Here is a 22,889-nt window from a genome sequence, read left to right as displayed (position 1 = left end):
AAAAGATAATAAACCTTCCCATGGATAGTTGAAATATTAGAAAATAATTAGATACACTTTTTATTTCAAAGAGTAATTAAAGATTTAATATAGTAAGAGAATGGTTTACATGCAGACCATTTAGAAGTTTACAGTACATGTATCAGATTTTACAGTGCACACTAAGTAATGCCTTATGATTGTGCTAAAAATAGCATGTTAATAAAGAATAAATCAAAAGGAAAGAATTTTAATTGAATTTTGTAAAATGGAAGATTCTGGACATCATTAAACAACAGTATTGGCAGCATTTGTTTTCACATACTTTAGAAATAACATTGTAACAGAAAAGAGAGAACCCTAGTAGAAGTTTATAGAAAGTGTTTTTCTGTTAATTTTAACCTGCTGCTTTAGTGTATTTGGTGCATTATGTGGGAGAAATCTCAGTTGTGGAAATAATGTTCGATGTGTAACATTACATATTAACCATTAGTGTTACTAGTCAGAAAATGCCATTTAAAAATATAGCTTCATTACTCTGTCCAAATGTGATTTTTTTTTTCTCCTGCGTGCCTCCCCAGATTTCTCTTTAAATGTTACACTTAGAAAAAGAAAAGGTTGAAACATAAAGATGCCACATAACCATCAATCATAACTTTATGTCCACATTTTCTGGTAGATGGATTTTGACTATTAATTTGGTTTTGTATGTTTTCTCTATGTGATATTTGTGCATTATTAGATGACTAGACTGGCCAAGGCAGACCTGTTTACACTTGCCTGAGTTAGGCATTGTTTGCCATGCCACTAAACCTGCCGTCAAGTGAAACCTTCATGGGGGAAATGAGATCGGAGTCTGACCCGCTGAAGATGGACGCCCTGTCTCTGTTTTTTATTGTTTTACTTTAATTTGATTTCTTTTACTTTATTTTGTCCCTTTTTTGTTTTTGTTTTTGTTTTGTTAAATCTCTCACTTTAACTTGTGAACTGATATTCCAGTTCTTTATAAATGGTATTCCATTAAGATTTCATAACATTTTGTTTCAAAGTTGTATATGAAAGGAAGGTAGTATATTTGCAAGTTTTCAATTTATAATTTAGAATTAAGGCCAAATTTTGTATCAAAAACTTAAGTTTTAGTGCTGTGATACTTAGCTTAGATCTTAATTGGCACATATAAACTGTTTTAGTAAGCTCTGTACTAAAACAGTACTAATACAGTAAATATACTTTTGAATACTTTCTAATGTCAGTGAAACTTTTTCAGACTGCTTTCTAAGACTAACCTCATCTTTTAGAAAAAAAGCTAATTTATAGTTTCTGCTTTTGTTTTCTTGAAATTTTAAGCATATTAGAATCATCAAGGATATAATAGCAACTCATTTTTTATAATATGAAGCATTTTATAATACAGCACATATATATATAAAAGCTGGGGTAAAGAGACCTTCACTTTTGATAATTAACCATTACAGGATAAATTCTTATTTTCTTTAACTAGGAAGACTTTTAGCTGTCTACTTGGGGAATGCTTCTTGAGGGGGAAAGCTTTTAAATTTTGGGGGGGAATTGGGGAGGGGTTTTGTGTGTGTGTGTGTGTGTGTGTGTGTGTGTGTGTGTGTGTGTGTGTGTAGTTGGTTGGTTGGTTGGTTGGTTGGTTGGTTGTTGAAAATTCTTCATATCTGTAGTGTTTTAGTTTGTGTAAACAGATTCTGAGGCATAGGAAGAAGAGTATATATTGCCTTTCCTAACTATTGTCTTTAATATATATAGATTAAGAGAGACATCATTTACATTGCACTTTTATACACCTAAGCACTTATACATAAGAATTTTGAGGATAAATTTAATAGGACTATTTCTTAATAATTAAGCAATGAAGCTTAATTAACATTTTCAAGCGACAGAATGAGAAAAACACTTCCAAGCATATTGTTTGGTTTCTGTGCATTTTGATTTATTTGCTGAGAGGCAGTAGTCAAAGTATAAATGAAAAATTTTCTAAAACTTCACTGATTTACTGATTTGATGTGCTGAAGTGTTCTCTCCTTCCACTGTATTCCCTCTGCAGCCCCTCCCCCCAAATAGCTTGAGCATACTTTCTTCTATAGGATATCTTATTAAATGAGTGTCATATTGAGGCACTAAATGGACAACGAAGGAATTAGAATTTGTCTTTGTATATGACTATCATAGCAGTGATAATATGTTCTGAATTCAAGGATGAAGATTAACCATTCAGGAACTGTTCAGATTTCAAGACTTAAAAATCATGCTATAATCCATAGTTAGATACTACAGAAGGAGTGTGGCTACATAAATTTGCTAACATTAATAGCTAATAAACGTAGGATAAATTATAAATAATTGAAGTTGTCAGAGCACCTTACATTTTAGATTTGGCATGTTAAAACTGCATGTGTATGAGCTTGTACTCAAATAATGTAGTATTACGTATGATTTTTGTTATGGTAGTCAAATTAAGTAGCATAACTTGCCTCAAAATTTAGGAAACTAATACTTCATTGAGGATTTGGCTGTAACAACAAATCTGAGTCTAATAGTTAACTTTTGTTCAACACTTATAACTAGGCAAAGTATTTTTTTTTGTTTGTTTGTTTGTTTAAACTTTCCTTTTTGAATCCCAGCTGAGGTTAGAGAAAGTATTTAGATTCTGATATTACTCAGATTTTCCTTGTACATTTGATTATTTTGAATATTGAATATTAAAATCCAGCATGGTGCTTTTGAAGATTTGCTATACCAGTTATATTTCACTCTGGGATGTGTTTTTGTGAATTAAAAGTCTCCCAATTAGAAAGCCTATATTGGAGTTAATAAGTACAAGTCCCACTATGCCACATATGAATATGTGTATGAATAGTTTATGAATATGTATGAATAGTACCTTTAAAATATTTACAGAATTTTAAGTCTGAAATATAGATTTTAAAAATGAAATGATTTTTAGGTTAGCAATATTATTCATTAAAATGAACAACATTGATTAGATAAGTAAATCATTGTCCTTAAATTGTGATTGGTTTTAGACATTTTCTGGATGTTGGATTAAAAGGAAGTTTGGAATTTTGAAATCAAGTCATTGAATTTAGTTTTTCTTCCCCTCTAAATATGTAGGAAATTAGTTAATTGTTACTTCTCTTATTGACAGTAGTTGTTGGGACTATTTGTAGCAAGATACAATGATTATTAATTGTCTCTTTTCAAGCAAGTATAATTTAAATGAGATTTAAAATATAAGTATTAAGGGATTTCTTGAAGGCCAGATATATTTTCTTTTCTAATTGCTCCACTCACATAATTTTTTACCAAAATTATTCAAGGGCAACATCTAGAAATTGATTCTCTGAGGCATTTAACATGTCACAGAAGTCATGTTTGTATTAATTAAATGTTTGAGTATATTCTTATCCTCCTTTGAAATTTGATATTTACAGAACACTCTCCCTCCTCCCCTTTGAAATAAACATGGAATCTATCTGGGCATCATCACTGTTTGCATCACAAAGAGATAGTTTAAATGATAGGAAAGGGGCATTGGTTTAGGAACAGATTTCAATTCGCACATTTGTTTATTCTTTTTTCTTTTTTTCTTTTTCTTTTTTCTTTTTTTTCCCTTTTTTCCTTATTTTTTTCTTTTTTCTCTTTCTTTTTTTTTTTTTTTCTTATTTATTTTTTATTTTATTTTTTTACTAATTTGGTTATTTGCCATTTCTGGGGATTAAACTTTAAAAAATGTTCTTCTTTTCTGTATCTGATGTTCTGTGTGCTATTAGTGATGCAGCCAACACGAACGGTTGTCATGTGTAACACAACTTTCGATCACCGCGAAAACACCGTCCTGGGAAAGCGTCCATGCTTGATATCGTTTGGTTCATGAACATTAAGTTTCCAGTACAGGTGACCCATAGCTCAAAGTGTTAAATAATTGTCTACATTATTCAGTTTTTAAAATAATATTCCATTTATGAGATTGCTAGTCTTTGAAGTTTTGATCACTTTTATTTTTCCTAGTAGAGCAGGGTAAAGGAAAGACTTAAGTTCTTATTTATTTCTTTTTAAGGATCTGATAGATAGATTCATTTATTATTATTATTTTTTAAGTGCAAGGGTAATTGTAAAATCATAGACTAAAGTTTACGTGGTGTTTCTGCTCTCTGTAATGTGTGAAACTTGCCTCTCCAGGTAAAATTCCAGAAGAATCCAAAGCCCTTTCTTTATTGGCTCCTGCTCCAACTATGACAAGTCTAATGCCTGGTGCAGGATTGCTTCCTATACCAACTCCAAATCCCTTGACTACAGTAAGTAATATTAATCATTTTAGAATTTTGAGCTCACAACTATTTTTAAATGAATGTAATTAGTCAAATTTGTAAACAACTGAGACTGACATAAAAAAAATTGACTTTCAGTAGAACTTTTTTTTTTTAATATAAATTTGAAAGATAAACAACCAGTAAATTCTGCTATTGAAATTTTTTTGTCCTCTTAACACCTGAGCAGGATACTTTCAGGATTATCTATTATTGAAGCATTTCAATCAGAACTTCTTAAATTTTTTCCACTCATGATCCCTTTTTGCTTGAAATTTTTATGTAACCCCAGGTATGTAGATATGTAAAATAGATATACAAATCAAACATATATTAATAATAAATCATAGTTTTGTGACTCCCACATTTGGTTCTGGATACTCTGTAGAATCACAAATCACAATTTCAAAAAATTGGGATTGAAATAGTATTGAAAATATTGCTTTAAATGTTCATTTATTGGAAAATCAAGGTACAATTTATGAAACTTAAATTATAATAACTTAATTTTCATAGTGTGGAATGGTAATTCTGGTTGATTGAATTTTTCAGTTAAATAGAATCTCTATTTTTCATCTTCCTCTCTCCCCTTTTTCTCTGAACCAATTAAATAGAAGCTATTTTAATTTATTTAACCCCCCCCCAAGTTGGAAATGGTTAAAAACTCCATAGTTTAAGGATACTTTCCCCCCCAAAACCCCACTACAGAATGAAATCATTTATGATTCTATGTAGATGAGTAGTTTTTGTTCATTTAATAAACTTGGAAGGGAAAGTTATAATTTTCTCTTTTGTCTTTGCTTATTCCCTTTACCCTTCACTTTCTGGTTTTTAAAAGAGCAAAGTGTTTGCATATTCGGTTCTGAGACATATATATATATATATATATATATATATATATATATATATATATATATATATATATATATATATACTTGTTTTGATTTCCCAAGGAATCTGGGTAGATTTCCCTTGACTTAGGACATGTGACCTAGGTTTTTTACAAATGGTTCTAATGCCTCTGTACCAACAAATGTGATAACCAAAGCAAAAAGTTCAGGACTGATGGATATTAATAAATATGAGAACATCCAGAGAAGGATAGCAAAAGACCTTATATATCATGAAGATTAGTTGGAAGAAATTAAGGAAGACAGCATAGTACAATGGAAAGAACCTTGACTCTGGATTCAGAGGACCTGGGTTCAAATTCTGTCTTATGTGTTCTGGAACCATGTAGTTCACTCAGTCTAAATTTCTTAATTTATAAAATGAGGGGAGTGGAAAAAATGACCTCTGAGATATCTGTTAAATCTGAATTTTGAATCTGGAATGTTTGGCCTGGAGAATACTTGAGAATGTGATGGCTGTTTTCCAAGTATTTGAAGGGCTCTTATAAAGGTGAAATTATACTTGTTCTGTATGGACTCATAGAATCAGAAATAGTGGGTAGAAAAAGTAAAGGGAGCAGGTTAGGTTTTTGTGTTAAGAAAAGTTAAATTGAGCTTTATAAAAGTGGGGTGTTGTATTGCCTTTAGAAGTTGGCTCCCTCATATTAAAAGTCTTTAAAGAGACACTGATTGCTATTTATTAGGTATTTTAAAGCAGCGGTTGAAGTATAAATCCATATTGGATATAATGAAGTCCTTTATAACTCAGATCTTTTCCCAAAAACTTCCCAATTCTTAAAGATCACTTTGAATTCATCACATTTGATTCATATTAGATAACCCCCAGTCTCTGACAGAAGAATGGCTTTTATCTTTGCCAAGGAAAATCCTTCTTTGTATACTTTAATCCAAACCTTCCCGTCTTCTCCAGCAAGTTGGAGCCTAAGTTGTCCCTCCTTCAATATTCATCTCTATTAGCTGTTTCCTTCTCTAGTCAAATATCCTTGTCTTAAAAAGATTTCTTAAAAAAATCTTCCCTATATTCAACCATCCTCAAGCTATTCTATATAGCTCTCCTTCCTTTCCCAGCCTAACACTGAAAAAGTTTCTTTCTTCTAACTCATGCCTTAGCCTTTTGCAGTCTAGCTTTCATTCTCATCACTTGAAAGGAACTGTTCTGTCCCAAATTACCAATGACCTCTTAATTGTCAGAGGTAATGGCCTTTGACAGTGCCGACCATTCTCTTCTCCTAGGTAATCTTTTCTCTCTGATTTTCATGCTGCTGCTCTCTCCTAATTCACATCCTACCTGTTAAGGCCCTTACTATCTTTTGACTTAAGCAGGCTCTTAATTGGTTTCCTAGTCCTAAATTTCTTCCTGTTCCCATTGATTCTATATATAGTTGTCCAAGAGAGTTTCCTTAAGTGTAGATCTAAACATATTACTTCCTTATTCCATCAACTCCATTGGCTCCCTTTTTGCCTCTAGGGTTAATTATCAACTCCTCTTTTGATTTTTTCAAACCATATGCATCCTTGTTTCCACAGTACTTTTCCAGCTTCATTGGGCGTTATTCCTCCTCTTACACTCTGCATCCCTGCTAAACTGGCCTGCTTTCTTTTTTCTTTTTCTTTCTTTTTTCTTTTTAATAATAGCTTTTTATTTTCAAAATACATGCAAAGATATTTTCCAACATTCACTCCTGGTAAAATTTTGTGTTTCAAAAATTTTTCCCTCCCCATCCCATTCCCAGAAAGCAAGTAATCCAATATAAGTTAAACAGGTGCAGTTCTTCTAAACATATTTCCATGCTGCATAAGAAAAATCAGATCAAAAAGGGGAAAAATTGAGAGGGAAAAAACCCCAAGTAAACAACAACAAAAAAGGTGAAAATACTATGTTGTGATCCATATTCAGTCCCCAAAGTTCTCTGTCTGGATGCAGATGGCTCTCTCCATCACAAGTCTATTGGAATTGACCTGAATTGTTGAAAAGAGCCAAGTCTGTCACAGTTGATCATAACATAATCTTGCTGTTGCTGTGTACATTGTTCTCTTGATTCTACTTACTTCATTTAGCATCAGTTCATGCAAGTCCTTCTGTCCTTTCTGAAATCATCCTGCTTATTGTTTCTTATAGAACAATAATATTTATTCCATTACTTTCTTTTTTTTAATATTAAAGCTTTTTATTTTCAAAATATATGCAAGGGTAATTTTTCAACATTTTCCCCTCCTCTTGTTTTCTGAGTCATTGTCTTTCCTTTTTGATCTGATTTTTCTTGTGCAGCAAGATAATTGTATAAATATGTATGCATATATTGGATTTAATATATATTTTTACCATGTTTTATATTTATATTAGATTACTTGCCATTGTGGAGGGGCAGGAGAGGAAAATTGGAACACAAAATTTTGCAAGGGTCAATGTTAAAAAAATTATCCATGCATATATTTTGAAAATAAAAAGCTTCAATAAAAAAAAGGGGGGGGGCTGCCACACAAACATTTTTGCATATATGGTTCCTTTTCCTTTTTTAATGATCTCTTTGGGATACAGGCTGAATAGAGACACTGTTAGATCAATGCTTGATCAGTTTGGTAGCCTATTGGTCTTTTTTCTGTTCTTTCTATATACCATGTGCCTTGAGCATACCTTTGTACTCTCCTGTACCATGTGGCCTAAATATGTTCTCCTTCCTTCTGCCTCATGGATCCTCACACCCCTATTTTAATTAAACTTGCCTTGATTCCACCTGATAGTGTTCTCCCCACTAAACTACCTTATATTTAACTACTTTATGCTTCACATTTTCATAATGTATTTGTTTTCTCTCCGTTAGAATATGTTCTTTGTATAGGGACAGTGTCATTTCTTATTCTTGTATCCCCAATGCCTAACACAATGTTTGGTGTACATAATAGGTATTTTTATAAATAATTGCTGGTTGATTGATAGGTTTTTTTTAAAGTCCTTATAAATTGCTAGTAATGAGAAAAGTCATAAATAGTAGTAATTTTAATTTTTAGAAACCACTAATATGCTGTGAACAGGCTCAGTGATACATTATTTTGGACTAAGGTTTCTAAAGGCCTAGATTGGGCGATGATTTTGTGTGTGTGTCTGTGTGTGTGTGTGTGTGTGTGTGTGTGTGTGTGTGTGTGTGAGAGAGAGAGAATTCTTGGCCAACAGGCCTTAGAGATGCTACTAAGGCAACTCAAAAATAATCCATTAAATAGGACGTTGTTTTTGATTTTCATTGATGGGAAAATATGTATACACCAACAGAATCACAAATATTATTTTACTGAAGTTTTATATTATGATTCTCCTAATTGACTATTTTCCTTCAACAACATACATGGACTAAAGTTAAGACTTCTTGGCATTACTTAACTTCTTTTTGGCATAAGGGAATATTCCAAGATCAAATATAAAATCTCTTTGACAGGTAGAACTTCCTACTTTTCAGGCTTTTTATTTTTTACAATTCTCCATGTATTCTACGTTTCACTTAGATCTATTTGCTTAACAGTTTTCACAGAACACTTTTGTATATATTCCTTGTGCTTTCACCATTCTCCTCCCTTACCTCTACTTGAATGTCTTAGTTTCTCTGACTTCTTTTAGATTCATCCCACCTTGATCAGAAAGAATTTTCTGATTCTTACTGCTATTTGTCATCTGAGTTTATCTTCCATTTATGCTACATACATTTTTTATTTGTGTTATTTGCACACAGTCCCTTCAGAATATGAGCAATTTGAAGACAAACACTTTTCTTTTTATCCTAAGCATTAAGCAAAATGCCTGACACATAGTGAGTACTTTAAAAATGCTTGTTAACTAACATTTAATAATAAAATTACTTCCCCCCCCTTCTTCCCCCCCCCCCCTCCCCGTAAACAGCTTAGTGTCTCACTTAGCAGCTTGGGAGCGATACCAGCAGCAGCACTAGATCCTAACCTTGCAACACTTGGAGAGATACCACAGCCACCTCTTATGGGAAATGTGGATCCTTCCAAAATTGATGAAATTAGGAGGACTGTTTATGTTGGAAACTTGAATTCCCAGGTAAGACATTAAAGAAGAAACTGAGTAGTAGTAACTATTTTTTTTCTTAATTGCTATTGATGTCTTATCTGATTTTTTTTTTCCCTTTAGATCAAAGATTTATGATGATTTATTTGTGTCTTTTTAGACAACCACAGCTGATCAGCTACTTGAATTTTTTAAACAAGTTGGAGAAGTAAAGTTTGTTCGTATGGCAGGTGATGAGACTCAGCCAACTCGATTTGCTTTTGTGGAATTTGCAGATCAGAATTCTGTACCGAGGGCTCTTGCTTTTAATGGAGTAATGTTTGGAGACAGGCCACTGAAGTAAGAAATTCTAAAAGAAGAAATTATAATGGTCTTATATTACTCTTGGTTTTGTTAAATGTTTTTTATTTATTTTTTTAGCAATTGGCATTTAAAGAGGAATGAAATTTATGTTTATCTATTACCTATTTCTCTGTCAAGGATTTCAGCAATCTTTGAGTTATCCAAGTTCTCAAACTAGAGGCCATTCTAGATTTTGATGTCCAGTCAGTTGCCATTGTTTATATTACAGACTTTTATTTAACATTAGTTTAATATGAAAATACAGAACCCCACACAGCATTTTCAACACATTTTACAGATGCTCATTGTGTCACACTTTTTTTTCCCCTGATGCATTTGGGGTTAAGTAACTTGCCCAGGGTCACATTAGCTAAGAAATGTTAAGATCTGAGATCAGATTTAAACTCAGGTCCTCCTGACTTCAGGAGACTTCAGCTGTATTCACTGTGCTACCTCCCTGCCCCATTGTGCCACACTTTCATTTTTACCTATCTATCTAGCTATTTTTTTGCTAAGGCAATTGGGATTTAAGTGACTTGCCCAGGGTCATACAGCTAGGAATTGTTATGTGTCTGAAGCCAGATTTTGTGTCACACTTTAAAAAAAAATATGTACCATTTGGGAGTTCAGAGGAATCATTTGAGATTATTTCTAGGACCTTTACTAAATTGAGTTGTTATAATGAGAACATAAAAAGGAAAAAAATCAAGTGATTGTTGCTGTTCAGTTATTTTAGTATCTGACTCTCCGTGACTCTGTTTGCAGTTTTCTTGGCCTAGTAAAAGATTTAAATGACTTGCCCAGAAACACAGCTAGTGTCTGAAGCCAGATTTAAAGTCGGGAAACTAAGTCTTGACTCCAGGCTCAGCATGCTTATGTACTTCACCATCTTCCTGCACATCAAGTAATTAAAGGAGGTTTTTTTTTTTTTTTAGGACAAATTCAACAGTTTGTACCACAAACAGATTATATCTGTGTCATTGAAAATAGTGATTTAGGTTATTCAGACCCAAAAGAGCAGGTAGGTAGCACAGTGGATTCAAAATATGACTTCAAACACTTACTATGTAATTATAGATAACTCATTTAAGCCCTATTGCCTTCAGTAAAAAAAATATATTGAAAAAAGTTATTATACAAATTATTGAATTGCTTAGGTGCTTGTAATTATCCATTTGTCAAGTTTCTGTTAGATGAATAGATAGTTGGTAGTAGGTCTATTCAGTCAAGGCACTGTGCTAGGTGCTGGGTACTTACCCTTGAAGAGTTTGCAACATGTCCCTAGAAATACAGAATATGAATGATTGGAAAAACATTTATTAAGAGCTTATTACATACCAGGTTCTCTAGAATTATAAAAGACACTTTCTGCCTTCAAAGACAGCATGTTTTGGAAGGAGGGATTTTTTTGGATTGGGAAGTTATAGGGATGGTGAATAGAACTGTAGAGCCTGTGATTGTTCTGAGGTAGAGGTGGAAAGGGAGGGTGGGCAGAGCACTCATATACTCACATAGCTGGAGAGCACCATTCAATATAGGGCTCTGGGTCTATTTGAGGAGAACTCTTGCCAATCCAGAGCAAATAGGACCTAAGGGCAGGAGCTGAAAAGCCTGCTCAAAAGCAAAGAGATAGCATAAAGGTGACTAGAAAACAGCATGCTATAGAATCCGAAAAGGCCTTAGTAGTAATACATGAGATATAATTTTAAAGAACTTGGGAATTAGGAATCTGAAGTAAAGGAGCAGTGCTTTCCAAGTATGGAGAACAGCCTATGAAAAGCATGGAGGTGGTAGATAGAATAATGCATATAAAGGAACAGCACAATAGAAAGCAAATTTGATTGGAATGTAGAGAGTGTGACTTGGAGGCATGTATAATCAGCTTATAAAGAAGATTGTGAAGGGCTTTAAAGATCAAATAGGAGAACTTCAGAAGCCTTATGAGTAGGTGGATGATACAGTCAGATCTGAGCTTTGGAAATATCAATTTGGCAGCTTGTCTGAAAGGATAAGTAATAAAAAGGAGAGACTTAATAGAGAGAGGAGGCCATGCTATTGTTAGATGGGAGGGATGAGGACCTGGACTAGAATGCTTATGGTGATGTGAGAGAAGGAAACAGAAGTGAGAGTTCACAAGATTAACTTGGGAACTGATTGGATATTAGAGTTTAGGATGACTCACAGTTTGAGAATCTGTATGACTAGCAGAGTCCCTTGACAGAAAGAAGGAAGTTAGAATTAGGAGTATTTAGGGAAGAAATAATGACTTCTGATTTGGTCGGGATGGATATGAGATTTTTATGGAATCCAGGTAAAGATGTTTGGAAGCAGTTGAAAATTCAGGTGAGAGACATGGCCTGAATATGTAGATTTGGGAATATTGCATAGAGTATATATATTTGAATCTTTGAAAGCTGATGAGCTCAATCAAATGCCCATTTGTTAAGCACTTTTTGTTTGTTAACACTATATACACTAAAAGAAGATGGAGAAAGAATAGGGCTTAGGAAAGTGACCTGAAATACATCTAGACATAGAGTGTGAGATGTGAGTGTTAAGAAGATGAACCTACAAAAGAGACTGAAAAATTCGTTTGGCAATTTGGAAGCGTATGATTGATGATCATAGAGTGTTTGAAGACAAGTAGTTTGAAATAAGATTGGAAGATTTGAACCAGATTTTTAGAGTGTTACTAATATCAGGAAAAAGCATTTTTATTTTATTCTACTGGCAATGAGAAATTTAATTTTTGAACTTGGCATTAGGAAGGTTCGTTTGGTGGTTTTATGGAGGATGGATTGGGGGAGACAAGAGTTAGAGAAATGAGTTTTAGGGGATATTAATAGCTTTGGTTAGCAGTTAATGAGGGTTTGTTTTAGGGTGGTAGCACTATGACTAGAAAGGATGGATGGATGTGAGAGACTGAAAGGATAGGATCAAGAAGATTTGTAATGTTCAGGGAGAGGAATAAGTCAAATGACAGAAGTTTGTAAATATAACTGGGAGGAGGATGGTGGTTTAAGAGATAGAAGGAAGTAGGGAGAGGGACACATTTGAAAGGAAGGGAAGATGTGGGAGGCAAGGTACACCTTAGCTTTATGTAGACATTAGGTAAATACTGTGACCTTTTAGGTCTGTTTATTAGGTGTCCCTGATTTTATTTATTTATTTATTTATTTTTTTAAACTGATTAGTTTTTCAGTGCTAATTAATTATGAGATGGTGTAGGGAAAAAACCAAATCTTAAACGCTAGGATCAGAAACAGTTCATCTTTATATTGACTTAAAATTTTGTGGTTCATTGTCACCATCCTTTTAAAACCATGTCTCAGATCTTTTCGCCATTTTGGCTTCATCAGTAACAAGTGATTGAGGAAGGAAGACTTTATTAGTTGGATGTTAGAAAGATTTGGTTTTATTATTCATTGGCCCTCAAGTGTTTTTTGTTGTGTATGTTTACCACATAAATAATTTGGTTTAAGTTTTTAAGGGTATATGTTCTGGTATTTTAATTTAGAATAAATCACTCCAACAATGCAATAGTAAAACCCCCTGAGATGACTCCTCAGGCTGCTGCTAAGGAACTAGAAGAAGTCATGAAGAGAGTACGAGAAGCCCAATCATTTATTTCAGCAGCTATTGAACCAGGTAGGTTCATTGAGTGGTTACTTAGATTCTGTATCAGAAGTGATAGGATTTTAGAGCTGGCAGGGACCTTAGAAATCTAAAATCATCACTTAGGTGAGGAAACTGATGTTCAAAGACATGGTTTTCAAAATCAGACAGTTGCTTTTAATGAATGTTATTTTTTTCTCTTAAAATAAGTATTGAGGTACATAAAACTAAAGTATTCAGCTTTATATTTTAATAGTAAAATTAGTGCTCACTAAATAGTTGGTTTAAAATACTATATTTAAAAAATTATTTTGAAGCTACAAAAGGTAAATGTTTTATGCCAGTTTGTCATTAAGCAGATTAATGTTCTTTTAAATTTGAACTGAAAATATAGAGCATAGTAGTCAACAATCCTAACAGACTCAGGTATTTAATATTATTTAGAAAAATATTACCATATTAAAACCTGGGCTCTGTTAACTGGGGGAAAAAAAGCATTCTGAAAACGTTCAGTTTGAACATATTTTCAAATGCTCTGAAAATTGTGTCTCCTATTGTAGAAAAAGAAAAAACATCAGAAAAGACTTCAGAATTCCTTTTGAGATAGTGAGATTGACATGTTGTAATCACGTGCATTATGGCAGCATCAGATCATTCCTTATGCACAGCTGTTTATAATCATCTGGTTTATATGTACTGCTGCAGGATGGCTGCACTCAACGAGTATATGCAATGACTTTCTTGGATGTTTCTGAAGGATAATTGCAAAGAAGGAGGATGTACAGAGAGTAGGCCCCTTGCATTATGTGTGGTACATTCCACTTGTGCCTGAGTATTAACTGGGATCTTTAATTGTTCTGAGCTTACACTGCAAAGTGGTTTTTTCCTCTCAGAGTCTGGAAAGAGCAGTGAAAGAAAAGGCGGCAGATCTCGTTCCCATACTCGTTCAAAATCCAGGTCTAGCTCAAAATCACATTCTAGAAGGAAAAGATCACCGTCAAAACACAGGTGAGATTTTGAATTCTTAATTTAAAACTCAAGTGTTTGGTCCAAATGTCAAAGTTGAGCAGCCTAATGCTCAGATTGATGTTTAGATGATATTTAATTATTGTATCTATTATTGTGGTTAATAGATAAAATTGCACCTGTATTTATTTTACTTTCATTCTAAAGTAATGTTAGTTTTTTAAAGCTTTGATTTAATAAAAATGAGTTATTTTAAAGCACAGGTTTTCCTGAAAGTTGTCTATTTCCTTTTGAAACTAGAGTCATATTAAGAGATAGCATCCCTGAGGATGCTTTTGTGAATGTAAATAAATGACTCATTTTCAAAATTGTCTTTTCTGTTCTGAATGAGGAATAATTTAAAGAAAATGACATGGTTTAAGTTACTTGATCTAAACTTAGCTTCAGTGATAAATGCTGTTGTTTTCTCACTTAAAGTATGTCAGGTCAAAGAAATTAAAATGTTTCTACTAATAAAAGTGAAAAAATGTGAGAATACTTTTGTAAAGTTCAGTAGCTCAATTTTATCCTTTGTCATGGAAAGAGAGAATGAGTTCCTTTTGGAATTTTTACTACTTATGATCCCAACTTGTCCCCTTTCTTTTGTTTTTGTTTTTCCCTCTCTCTTTTCTTCCTTTCTTTTCCAAATTCTATCTATTCCTCCCTTTTCCTGCCCTTGAAACGGGTAAGCACTCTGATATAGGTTATATATGTGCAGTCATATAACATATATTTACATATTGATCATTTTGTGGAAGAATCCCTCTTTCTTTCCCCCTCAAAAAAAGGAAAGAAATTGAAAAATAGTATGTTTTGGTCTGTATTCAGAGTCCATCAGTATTTTTCTTTGTTGGCAGATTGTATTTTTCATTATGAGTCCTTTGAGATTGTTTTGCAGCATTGTATTGCTGAGAATAGCTAAGTCATTCAGTTCTTCATTGTACATTATTGCTTTTACTGTGTATAATGTTCTGGTTCTTCTCACTTTACACTGTATCAGTTCATGTACTTTTCTTTGAAGTCCTATTTTTTTAATTTTTTTTTTTTTTTTTTTTTTTTGCCTTATGTTCCCTTTTCCTTGCATGACAAGCATTTCTGAATTGATCATTGGATTGGGTAGGGATTGTTCTTATTGGTTTTTTTCCAATTAACAAAATAATTTTCTCTCTCCTCCCTTTCCTTCACATAATTGGGGGGGGAAATCCCTATAGTATTTGCCTAGATAGTCAAGCAAAATAAATAAGACATTGGCCATTTGCAAAAAAGTGTATGTCTTACTCTTTGAGGCAATTCATCTTTAATATTTTCTTTTGTACTGCTACTACAGTAAAGAAATCCTGGTTTCTGCTGGGAAATAGCACAGGTCTTTTGAAGTTTTCTGGGTTTTTCTTGCTTTTCTCACTTTTTTTCCCATATGGATTCTTTAAGGGGACTCTTCCCCTTTTCCCTAAAACTGCCACAATTGTTCTTATACTGCATCATCTCTGTCGGAGATGAGTTGAGAAATAGGATATAGTAATCAGTAGGGTTGGTTAGTCTTTTAAAGAAATAGGAGCTTGTCTTAAGTGCTAATTTTCAGTTGTATTTAGATTTACTTTAAAATGTACATCTTAATGTAATTTTCCTTTATCATTGCTAGATGAAATGATTCTTGATTTTAGCTTTTTTGAAGCTATAGTATTTATGCATTACTTTGTTACTAAATTGGAATTAAAGATATGTATGGTAGACTTTGCAATTAGTTATCTTTTAAATTTAATTGAGTCATTTTATTAATATTACAATCATTTGACAAGTATGTCGAGTTAGAAGCAGTCAAGTTTAAGATGTAGTAAAATATTTTAAAATTTTTTCTTTTAGGTTTTCACAAATAGTTTTAATATTCATTGACTTTTAAATATAAATTTAATAAAGCATATATCTATTTTGCTTTCTTGTGATTTTCAAAAATAATTGCAGACTAGACAAAAGGTACAGCTTTGCCTTAATGCTTATTATCAATCTGTTAGTTAAAAGAAAGTTTAAAAGAATGTTGACATCATGGACAGTTGTCAGTAACAACATGAAAATAAACTATGGAATAATTTAAGTTTTGAACTTTAAATATTGATCATGAAGTGATAGGAAGATACTCAAAATTTTTTTGAAGTAATTTTGACCAGTTGAAAATTTGCATAAATATTTCTTTACTAACTTAGCATTTTCCAGAGTTCAATTTCAAATTCACTGAGAAGACACAAAATTATATAAGTTAGACATATGTATATAATTTATAACTGTAAATTCAATATCAATATATTTCTGAAAGCATAAGTTTTTTAATTCGCTTGTTAGATCATTAACACTTATATTAGGATTTAAAATTTGCAAAGCATTTTACATATTTATCTCATTTTATATGATTATATAAAATTATAAAGTATAATTATATGTACTTATAATTAAAATTATAAATTATGTAAAATTATATGAAGTCCGGTTTGAAATTTTAATTATTTTCAAAATCACCAATTTTATATAATATTGAGTGCTAACTTTTAAACATTGAGATATTATACTAATTTTGAAGACGCTTGATCATTGTGATTAGTGCTATAAAATCACCTTATGCTAATGTAGTTTGATTTTTTTTTCCCCTCTGTTTAAATTTTGAATTTTAAAACTTCAGAAAGCAAATTAAATTAGTGTTATTTAAGTTTGTAGCTTGATTTAAAATTTAGAATAATTTTTTAGGATGATTTTTATCATTGTTAAGTAAAAGCAGAATTGATAAATGTTTTGTTTATGAGTGGAAAATATGATGAAAGATAATTCATTTCTTGAGCATAAACATTTTTTAATTAATTAGAAGAGGCAATAAAACCTCCTTTTTCCAACTTCCTGAGTTGTTTTGAATGGGGTCTAAGTATCTTGTTATTTTTTTCTCATTGTAGGAGCAGGTCCCATAACAGGTCACGTTCAAGACAGAAAGATAGGCGTAGGTCCAAGAGTCCCTACAAAAAACGTTCCAAGTCTAAGGAGAGACGGAAGTCACGGACTCGTTCACGTTCGCGGTAAGTTTGAATTATGGATCACATTTTTTTCTCAGAAAGTGTGAGAGCCTCAGAATATTTTAAAAAGTTGCAATTTACTTAACTTTGTGAGGTTACTTTCAGCAGACTTAAAATAATAAAAAAATTAAATGAAATCCTTTTATTAATTAACATGTCTTATTTTTTTCATTGTTATAATTTTCCTCAGAATTCATTCTAATCTTCCTAGGGAAAGATCTCATAACAAACTAATAAGACTCTTGACAAAATTATTGTTTTGTTTTCCTTAAGTGAAAGTTGAAATAGTTCTACACAAAAATTGGATTTACCTTCCATCAACAAGAATATGTGTTTTTTTGCTTATTATAAATGGACTTGCACTGTTGGTTTTGGGAGGTGGCTTCTGGTTGGTTGTTTTTTTTTTTTTTTTTTTAATGACAACATTATTTTACAACATAATAAATAAATTTAATAATTAAAAGTAGTAACACATTTTTCTTTGATTTGTGAAGTGAAACAAAAGTATGTACTTTGATAGTTTGGATACATTGTTTTGTTAACTAAGTTCCTACCCACAATAGTCCTCAAATCAGGACAGTTTTTTAATGTTAAGCTCCATCTATAGCTAATTATTCTTGATGTGTGTGTGTGTGTGTGTGTGTGTGTGTGTGTGTGTGTGTGTGTATACATATAACTGTACATACATAGGTGTGTGTGTGTGTATACATATAACTGTACATACATAGGTGTGTGTGTGTGTGTGTGTGTGTGTGTGTGTGTATGTATATGTATGTATAACCAATTGCTTCCCCAAGCATACATGCTTCCCCCCATCCCCTTTGTGTTTATCCTGGCCAGATCTCATTTCCTAACTAAGTGCTTTTAAAAAAATTATATTCTTTAGATTTGTCTTCTGTAAATAGGCAGTTCTTTCTCAGCACATACTGCTTGCTCATTTGTTGTCTTTGTTCAGTTCAATTTAGCTTAATTCACATTGAAAACCTCTCTATTTCTCCCCAAAATTTTAAATTCTATTCGGGAGGGGGGGAACAACACCCAAAAATTCTTACTCTATTTTAACTAATTTCAGCATCACTTATGATACCACCAAAATGATTTCTGCAAAATTTGCTTTTGTTCCTTAGCTTTTTAAATTCATTTGAATTATGTTGCATTTTGTTGATGATTGCATGTCTAGTTATATAATGCGGTAGATTAATGCTTTAATTTTTTAGACATTAATCTGGTTAAAAGGAGTACCAAATACCTTTTTGTTAGATATTTCTGTGGTGATTTTTTTTTTCCCTTTTCTGTTTTTTTTTTTTTTTAATAACAGGGACAAGAAAAAAGAAAAAGAAAATCGAGAAAAGATCAAGGAAAAAGAAAGACTGAGAGAAAAAGAAAGGGATAGAGACAGAGAAAGGGAAAAGGAACGGAGTAAAAATAAAGAAAGAGATCGAGAGAAGGAGAGAGAGAGAGATCGGGAAAAAGATCAAGAAAAAGAGCAGGAAAAGGAGCGAGACAAAGAAAAGGAACAGGACAGAGAGAGAGAACGAGAAAAGGAGAGAGCCAGAGAGATAGATGAAAAAAGAAAGAAGGATAAGAAATCCAGAACACCTCCCAGAAGTTATAATGCATCAAGAAGATCTCGTAGTTCCAGCAGGTTTGCTTACATTTAAAATTTTTGCTGGGATTTTTCTCAATTATGTTAATGATCAATTATACATAGTTTTTACCTCATAAAGTTAATTTTGTACAAGTTGAAATAATTAGTGTAAACTTAATTCCAGGAAAGACTCTTAAGAAAGGAGGCATCCTTTACTATTATTTGGTGAGGTAGCAGATAATCCCACTTCTATGGTATATTTAGACCGATGAAGAAAGAGGTAATTTAGGTTAGTTTTAGCAGGTCTATAAGAATTTTTTCTTACTACTTATTAGAAGATAGAACATAGAATTGATTTTGTAAATGAGAATGTTATTGCTTAGATTAATTTCCCCTAAAAAAGTTAAATGGTATTTGCTTTTCAAAATTGTTTCTGGTATAGATCAAAATGAATAGATGATTTTGATTCATCTTTCTCATACAGTTCATAAAATTGTAAAATACTATAAGTAGAAGGAATATTAGAAGGTCATCCAATACAGCTCTGTCATTTTATAGTGGAAGCTTTTAGGGGTGAATTGAATTTTCCATGGCATATTATTAGTTAGCATCATAGATAGGAATTTAAAAACTCATTCAGAACTTCTTTGGGAAGAACCACTTGTTATTTCATTATGCTGCTTTTGTTCTTTGGGCATTAAGGCATCATTTACTTTTTAAAAAAATTATATTTTTCCAATTGCATGTAAAAACAATATTTAACCTTTGTTTTTTTTATTTTTAAAATCGAGTTCCGTATTCTTTCCCTCCCTCCTTTCCCTTCCCTCTCCCTGAAAAGGAAAACAATTTGATCTAGACTATACATGAGCAGTCATGCAAAAAACATTGTTCCATATTAGCCATGTTGTGAAAGAAAATACAGACCAAAGAGAAAATCCCCTCCAAATCTAGAAAAAGTAAGTAAAAAAAGTATGTTTCAGTCTGCATTAAAACTGTCATTTTTTCTCTGGAGATAAAAAGCATTTTTTCATCATAAGTCCTTCAGAATTGTTTTGCATTGTATTGCTGAGAATACCAATTCACAGTTGATTATCATAATATTTCTGTTATTGTGTACAGTATTTTCCAGGTTCTGCTCACTTCACTTTGTATCAATTTATGTAAATCTTAACAGGTTTTTCTGAGCATCCTGCTCCTCATTTCTTCAGGAGTATTTCACAATCATATGCCACAACTTGTTTGCTATTTTCCATTTGGGAATTTCCTCAGTTTCCAATTCTTTATCATTACAAAAAAGAGCTATAAATATTTCTGTATGTAGAGGTCTTTTTTTTTTTTTTTTTTTTTTTTTTGATCTCTTTGGTATACTGACCTAGTGTCAAAGGGTGGCCTGAGAATTGCTGCTGTTTGGGGATGCCACCATTAGGTGGCAGCACAGCGCTACAATCATTGATCTGAGTAGAGAGGGATTAAAGGATAACATTTTATGTGACAATTCCTTTATTTAGTTTAATACTATCAAAAAAAATACCTTTTTTTTTTTTTTAACTCCTTAGTCATTTCTTGATACTTTTATTTCCTCCTCCCTCAATAACAGAGAAAAGCAATTCAAAGTGACCTAATCTGATTGTTTATGCAACATTTTAATACTTTAGAATATTAAAAGGGAGCAAATGATGTGTTATCATCCGCTTGTATCAAATTAGTGCCTTTGATCTGAGTTTAGCAGATTTTTTGGGTGTTTTTGTTTATGGAGGAGAACTTTTTTAAAGTAACAACCATTTCTTAAGGAAAGGCAATATTATATAATAGAAAGGAATTATGAGAGCTCTTTTTCAAGGTAATTTGTAAACTGTAAAACATTGAATATAGGTTAAGGTTTATTCTGAAACAATTGTGTAGTGGTTAGAACTAATATTAGAACTCTAAAATTTAATTCAGTAACTACCTCTTTGCTCATTGAGTTTATTTGAAACGTAGCTTGTTTTTTTGTTTTTGTTTTGTTTTTTTGTGGGTATGGATGTGTGGCATCTCTCTTCCTCTTCTGTTTTTAGTTCTATTTCATCCTATCTTGGAGACCTCAAGGTGGAATTGCTTGGATGTGGAGCCAGAAAGAATTTGGGAAGAAAATGTTATGGTCTCCCAATTTCCTTTCTGTTCATGTTCATTTTTCCAATTAAGCAGAAAGAGAAGACTTTTTCCATCTACTTTTCAGTGGAGAAGAGCTCTTACCCTTTTTATTTGACATATTTCTATGTAATTTTAAGGCTGATTAGTAAGCTTCTATTCAGGAGTCCATATTCTCAGCACTCTTAAACTCTTACAGAAACAAAGTTTAAAGTGACAGGCAAGATCACTGTCAGAAATGGGGAGAGGGAGATTACAGTGTCTTTAGATTTCATTGGTATAGGAGAGTCCCTTTACTGATCTAGGTTGTAAAAGAGCTTCCTAAAGCACTGAGAAGTTGTGACTCTATTAGAAGCAGGACTTAAACCATATCTTCTGCTTTACTATTAGTTCTTTACCCTTATACAAACTTTCTATTTTAAAGTGATAGGGTGTCTTAGAATAAATAATGAAGCAAAACATTTTGATAGTTTTATTGCCCTAAATGTCCTTCTTAAGCCGATTTTAATCTGGTTTTTGTTTCTTTTTGCCGAAGGTGCAGTCTTAAACATTAATAGTGATCTAATTTAAAAAGGTATAATGGAAAAGTGGCAACCAAAATGGTGCATTAAAACTGGTGAACTGCCTGAACTTGCCTCCAAACTCCTCCAAATACTTTTAAATTAAATAATGACTCTAAACAAATTCCTCAAAAAGATGGAATAAAACAATTTTCCATAAGGTTGGCAGTAAAGTTCTGTTAAATCAGGGTGAGAGAGGAGTATAGTCTAGTGCAGGCTGCGCCAGTACAGACTAGACTTAAGCACACTAGAAGCAGTGATTCAGACAGAGATCTACAGGGGTCCCTTTCCTGGTTCTAGGGGCAGGACTCTGGTGTATTGCCTAAACTTAGATCTGGATTGCAATCCTGAGTCTTAGTCTCAATGTGGGAAAGGAACACTAGCACAACAGAATTTGCTGTACTAACAGTGGAGCAGAAACCTTAGTCATAGCTTAGGGTTAAAGAGAGTGTCTGTGATCACTTACAAATCAGTGCATTAAGTATAAGAGAGTAGTAAACATAGTTCTCTTTAAATGTACTACCTTGGAAGAGCCAAAAACTTACAGGTTCCTAGAATTACCTCTGAAAAACAGCTGCACATTACAATCTTCATCCTAAAAGCAGAGCCACACTTTAGCATAGAGTTAAAAATCAAGAAATAAGTTGAGAAAATGAGCAAACAGAAAAAAAATTACCATGGTAACAAAATCAAAATTTCTATATCCAAAGCCTCAGAAAAATAGGAATTGGACTCAGGCAATGCGAGTTCAAAAAGGATTTTAAAAATCAAGTAAGAAAAGTAGGGGAAAAATTGGAAAGAGTAATTCAAGAAAATTATGGGAAAAAACTGCTTGGTAAAAGGTGGCACAGAAATGCTGCAGAAAACAATACCTTTAAAAAAAGCATACTGAAGAAAATAATTCCTTAAAAGTTAAAATTGGGCAAGAGGAAGCTAATGACTCTGTGAAAAATCAAGACACAGACAAAAGATAATAAAATGTGAAATATCTCATTGGAAAAGCAAACTGACTTGGAAAATAGGTCCAGAAAAGTTAATTTAAAAATTATTGCGCTACTAAAATTCATATTCAAAAGAAAAGTCTACATATCATCTTTCAAGAAATTATCAAGGAAAACCGCCCTTGATATTTGAAAGAATCCATCGATTACTTCCTGAAAGAGTCACAAAATGAAAACTTCCATAAGTATTATAACCAAATTTTAGCCCTTTCAAATCAAGCAGGAAATATTACAGGCAGCCAAGAAGAAACAGTTAAAATATTGTGGAGCCACAAGTAAGATTATGTAAGATTTAGCAGCTTCTGCATTAAAGGATCCTTGGCTTGGAATATGAGATTCTGAAAGACAAAAGAGCT

At 32.5% G+C, this 22,889-nt stretch overlaps 1 protein-coding gene across 5 annotated transcripts in view; it reads left to right on the top strand.

Annotated features, from left to right (window-relative positions):
• Positions 1-22,889, top strand: part of SREK1 (splicing regulatory glutamic acid and lysine rich protein 1) — a 46,786-nt gene that overhangs the window by 10,818 nt on the left and 13,079 nt on the right. For 2 of the 5 annotated variants that reach the window (XM_074282375.1, XM_074282374.1), the window contains exons 3-9: positions 4,186-4,301; positions 9,114-9,278; positions 9,406-9,584; positions 13,105-13,235; positions 14,096-14,210; positions 17,141-17,260; positions 18,576-18,902. In XM_074282375.1, coding sequence (XP_074138476.1) covers positions 4,186-4,301; positions 9,114-9,278; positions 9,406-9,584; positions 13,105-13,235; positions 14,096-14,210; positions 17,141-17,260; positions 18,576-18,902 — 1,153 coding nt within the window. Of the gene's footprint in view, positions 1-3,776; positions 3,901-4,185; positions 4,302-9,113; positions 9,279-9,405; positions 9,585-13,104; positions 13,236-14,095; positions 14,211-17,140; positions 17,261-18,575; positions 18,903-22,889 lie in introns of all 5 variants that reach the window. The other 3 variants (XM_074282377.1, XM_074282376.1, XM_074282378.1) reach the window with 2 other exon arrangements.

This window comes from Sminthopsis crassicaudata, chromosome 1 (genome assembly GCF_048593235.1).
Source record: "Sminthopsis crassicaudata isolate SCR6 chromosome 1, ASM4859323v1, whole genome shotgun sequence".
Lineage (NCBI taxonomy): Eukaryota > Metazoa > Chordata > Mammalia > Dasyuromorphia > Dasyuridae > Sminthopsis > Sminthopsis crassicaudata.
Note: the sequence above shows the minus strand (reverse complement) of the source record. Positions and strands in the feature narration are given on the sequence as shown.